This window comes from Priapulus caudatus, unplaced genomic scaffold, assembly GCF_000485595.1.
Source record: "Priapulus caudatus unplaced genomic scaffold, Priapulus_caudatus-5.0.1 Scaffold1246, whole genome shotgun sequence".
NCBI lineage: Eukaryota > Metazoa > Priapulida > Priapulimorpha > Priapulimorphida > Priapulidae > Priapulus > Priapulus caudatus.
This window is the reverse complement of record NW_014578307.1, coordinates 24,790-29,651: the sequence shown is the minus strand read 5'-3', so window position 1 is coordinate 29,651 and position 4,862 is coordinate 24,790. Positions and strand designations below refer to the sequence as shown.

Below are 4,862 nucleotides of genomic sequence, written 5' to 3'. Positions count from 1 at the left end.
CTCTCTCTCTCTCTCTCTCTCTCTCTCACTCTCTCTCACGTGTTCATGATGTCATCTTTTCGCGTGCTGGATAATGTTTGTTGTTTTAGTTAGTTTGTTTGTTAGTTAGTTTGTTTGTTGTTGTGTGTTTTCATGTTTTTTTCAGGCAGGCTTGTTGGCTTCAGTTAGATGTTGGATGTTGGATGTTGTTTGTTATTGTTGTTGTTGACATGTGTTGTTATGTTTTCGTAGATCTCGTACGCGATCGGCATCGCCCGGCCCGTGTCCATGAGCATCTTTACGTTCGGAACGTCGGACCTTCCCGAGAAAGAACTCATCAAGATCGTCAACAAGAACTTCGATCTTCGACCGGGAATGATCGTGAAGTGAGTACTCCCCCGGCCATAATAAAAATATTGTTTGTTTGTCCTCACCCGACTGACCCGCCAAAAAGGTGCAGGACTCAAAACCTTTTTATTGATCTTTCCCATTCTTTTTTTTCCCACAAATTGTATCAATGTACATTATATAAATCTGTAGGCAATACATTATATGTACCAAGCAAAACAAACATTCAACATAAAAGGTATCGCCACACAAGCACACCCGAGCGTGTAGACACCATGCTGAATTTGTAAAAAAAAAGCCTACCTACCCACCCAAACTTTTCAGCCTGGGTCGGGTGAGGGCAAACAAAGATTTTTACCTCCGCCCAACGGAGTTGGAGGAGGCTATGTTTTCGCTCTCGTGTGCGTGTGTTTGGTGTTAGTGTGTTCGTGTGTTTGCGCGATCGATATTAGCGCGTCAGCCAGCGAGCGTGTACATGTGAGCGAGCAGCAGCAACGAGCGGCTGCTACGAGCGAGCGAGCGAGCAGCAAGCCAGCAAGCCAGCGTGTACATGTCAGTACGCTGGCGTATATCGTGGGTTATTCGTGTGTTCGTGAGTCGTATGGCGTATGTTGTTGGCGGAGGTATGCACTCTCCGTGAGTGCACTCTGTCTAGTTTTAATTGTGACCCCGGCTAAGATCTCGCGATTCGTGACAAACGGACACATCTCGAGTGCTATACGTCGGCCGGGGGAGTGTTTTGCTTTATGCGTATGAACTTAACTTCTACCTTTAACGAACCTTAAACTCTGTCTAGTTTTAATTGTTGCTCCGGCTAAGATCTCGCGGTTCGTGACAAACGGACACATCTCGAGTGGTATACGTCGGCCGGGGGAGTGTTTTGCTTTATGCGTATGAACTTAACTTCTACCTTTAACGAACTCGACATTTTAAACGTCTTTGAAGACCTCCTCTCGCCCAGCTCTCGCATTACCGTGTGGTTGGGGATCTTGTTTCGCACAGACGAGCGTCGCACCACACAGCGCCTGCGCCGTTCTCCGTCGTTTCAGGGGTTTGGACCTGCGAAGCACATCTACACGTCTTTGAAGACCTCCACCCCCGCCCAACTTCATCATTTGTTGGAGATCTCGCATTAGATTAGCGTCGCACGCTGTCGATTTGTTATAGATTTGTTATAGCACGTTGTTCTCTGTGTTTTCAGGGATTTGGACCTGCGGAAGCCCATCTACCAGAAGACGAGTGCGTACGGACACTTCGGACGTCCGGAGTTCACGTGGGAGGTACCAAAGAAGCTGCAGTTCTAGTGGCGCGACCTTCCGTCGATATCTGCCGTCGTCACCGCCTGGTGGCAGCACCTGTCGAGCGGCGGTCGTGCGTTGCGTTTGCGGTTGTTGTATATTTTTTGACGCGCCGGTTTCGTTGGATCGTTCGCTGCTGTGTCGTTAGCCTTGTTACCGTGGCAACGCCGGGAGAGAGAGACGTCCACCGCGGGTGGGGTGGGGGGGGGGGTCGTTCGTGTCACGTCCGCTGCGTTCGTCGTACACTGCGCACAGTTCTTACCTTCCGTGAGGAACGAGGATTGGTTTGGCGGCGTTGGCGAGAGGAAATCTCTGGTGTCTGGCGGACGAACCAGCATCTAGTAAACGTATCGGAACGTACCGGGGGAATCGTATCGGAGCCCTGCACTCCTGCGTTTCGGGGGAGAGTTCTCCTGCGTGGTGCACGGGGGAGAGTGCTACCCTGCGTGGTGCACGGGGGAGAGTGCTACCCTGCGTGGTGCACGGGGGAGAAGTGTAACCTGCGTGGTGCACGGGGGAGAGGTGTGACTATGCGTGGTGCACATGTGAGAGGTGTGACCCTGCGTACGTGCACGAGGGAGAGTGCTACTCTGCGTGGTGCACGGGGGAGAAGTGTAACCCTGCGTGGTGCACATGGGAGAGGTGTAACCCTGCGTACGTGCACGAGGCGTGGATCTCTCCCTCCCCCTCGTGGGCGTGCTTGCGGGGCGCGCGGAGGAGGGAGAGGATGGTGACCGTCGTTCTCTGTGGGCTGTCTCCACAGGGAATAATGTTTGGCTACGCTACGGATGAGACGGAGGAGTGCATGCCGCTAACGATCATGCTCGCGCACAGGCTCAACGCGAAGCTAGCAGAGCTGCGACGCAACGGACAGTTAAAGTGGTCGCGGCCGGACAGCAAGACGCAGGTGAGGGTGAGGTGAGGTGAGGGGATTGAGGGTGGTGGACGTGTCGCTGTGGTCGGGGTTAGGCCTTAGGTCTTTTTTTAGGCCTTAGGATTTCGAAGTGGGAGCTGCCCAAGACGCGGGTGAGGGATGGGTGGATGCGCGTGACAGTGTTGTGTTGTCGGGTCGTGGAAGCGGGTATAGAGGTGAGGCGAGAGTTGGAAGTGGTATAGGTGCGGTTGGTACTGCTGCAGGTTATTTATTCGTATGTAGTTTGTAGAAAAGTCCACCACAGCAGCTTGTAGCAGGTGACATATTAGTACTACTACTAACTGAAGCTGTCTGACTTAATAAAGTTAATGCAATCTCTTGACTGAGCGGTCGTCCCGTGACCGAACGGTCGATCCGCGACGGAGCGGTCGTCCCGCGACCGAGCGCTCGTCCCGCGACCGAGCGGTCGTCCTAAGTGATTGTTGTTCTGTGCAGGTGACGTGTGAGTATGCGTTTCACCACGGCGCGTGCCTGCCGCTGCGCGTTCACACGATCGTCATCTCGGCGCAGCACGACGAGGACGTCACCAACGAGCAGCTGCGTGACGATCTCATGAACAAGGTGAGCGTGCGTGCGTGCGTGTGCGTGTGTCTGAGGGAGTGCGTGCGTGTGTGTGTGTGAGTGAGTGCGTGCGTGCGTGTGTCTGAGTGAGTGAGTGCGTGCGTGCGTGCGTGTGTCTGATTGAGTGAGTGAGTGAGTGCGTGCGTGAGTGTGTGTGTGTGCGTGTGCGTGCATGCCTGTGTCTGAGTGAGTGAGTGCATGCGTCCCTTCGTTCGTCTGTGGTGCGTGCGTGTGCATGTGCTTACTTGATATGTGTTGCTTTGATGCTACGATCAGCAAGCTGCTAACGCTGCTGTGTGTTGTTTTCGTGCGTCGCCTGCAGGTCATCAAGCCGGTGATTCCGCAGCGCTACTTGGATGAGAACACCGTCTACCACCTCAACCCCACCGGTCGCTTCATCATCGGCGGACCCATGGTACGTTACAGAACAGCTGCTCAGTCACTCCCTTGCTTTACTAGCATTAGCGATTGGTTCGAATGTGCTCCTTCGCTCTATCGTAAGATTGCACACGTTCGGCATTGCCTCCGTGTTCGTCGCGGACACGTAGGCGTGACCGGCTGCCTGTGCTGTCTCTACAGTCAAACCTTGTTGCACCGCGGGCTCCGCGGATGGCGGACGACGCGTCGGCGTACAACTCGCGAGTTCATATCGTAACTGCGGAGCGTACATCTCTTGTGAGAGTCCTAGATCGTCTAGAAGTAGAAGTCTAAATCGTAAAATGGACGCCGGGGTTACAACTCGTGTGAGATGCGTAAATCGTCTATAAGTCTAGATAGTAAATGTACAGCTCGGGGCGGGGGGGGGGGATATCTTGAGGGTGTGTGCAAAATCGGAGATGTTTTATGGGTCGGCTTGCAGTAATGCGGGATATTAGCCTAGTCGGTGTTCCTGTTACGGGTGTAGGTACGCACGTGGTGGGTAGTTGGAAGCGTTTATACTGTTACAGTATCTTATATCTCCAGCGTTTTCTCAGGGGCGGGGTTTTTGCGATGCAACGAGGTTTGACTGTACTTGTATTTCAGCGTCCGGGCGACCAGTTCCGTCCGCAGGTGAAGGTACACCCCCGTAGTAGTCTGGTAGTCTGCGACGCGCGTTGCCGCGGCAACGAACGTCGCGAATCGACCTTTGTTCCGAAGGGACTCTGCCTCGCCCCCCCCTCTCGCGCGCGTGGCGTGTGCACGGGGGGGGTGGTACTCGGCAGGCCTCTCCCGATTCCCACTATCTCCCGCCTAACCTCGGCCGTGGGTACGGTGCGGGGTGGTCGTGGCCTTAGAGCGGACGCACCGTGATGGGGAATAACCGGTTAATTAGGAGTTAATTACCGGTGGAATCGTTTAAATTGACTACGTCACGAATTTTCTGTGGTAAAATTTGTAAAATCTTTGTTGCCATTTTTTTACATTAAAAGTAAGAACTAACGGGACTAAACGTATCGTCAAATTCTTACCTGATAAGATTGTTTCTCAACTAGTTAAAAATTCAAAAAACCTGGACGATTTGATATGTCCAGTGACTCTGCCACGTCACCGTGCGCAACATGGCCGAGGGAATGGAAGGAGGGTAGCGGAGTCCTTCGAGGTTTGCCCGAGTGCAGAGAGAGAAGAGGGGCGTGGTGCGCGGAGGAGAGGTCTACCCTGCGTGGTGCACGGGGGAGAGTTCTACCCTGCGTGGTGCGCGGGGGAGAGGTCTACCCTGCGTGGTGCGCGGAGGAGAGGTCTACACTGCGTGGTGCACGGGGGAG

General features: G+C 53.8%; 1 protein-coding gene across 1 annotated transcript in view; it reads left to right on the top strand.

Annotated features, from left to right (window-relative positions):
• Nucleotides 1–4,862, top strand: part of LOC106815951 — a 26,979-nt gene that overhangs the window by 15,589 nt on the left and 6,528 nt on the right. Inside the window, exons 5-7 of the mRNA XM_014820487.1 lie at nucleotides 2,389–2,532; nucleotides 2,995–3,120; nucleotides 3,443–3,591. Coding sequence (XP_014675973.1) covers nucleotides 2,389–2,532; nucleotides 2,995–3,120; nucleotides 3,443–3,591 — 419 coding nt within the window. The remainder of the gene's footprint in view (nucleotides 1–2,388; nucleotides 2,533–2,994; nucleotides 3,121–3,442; nucleotides 3,592–4,862) is intronic.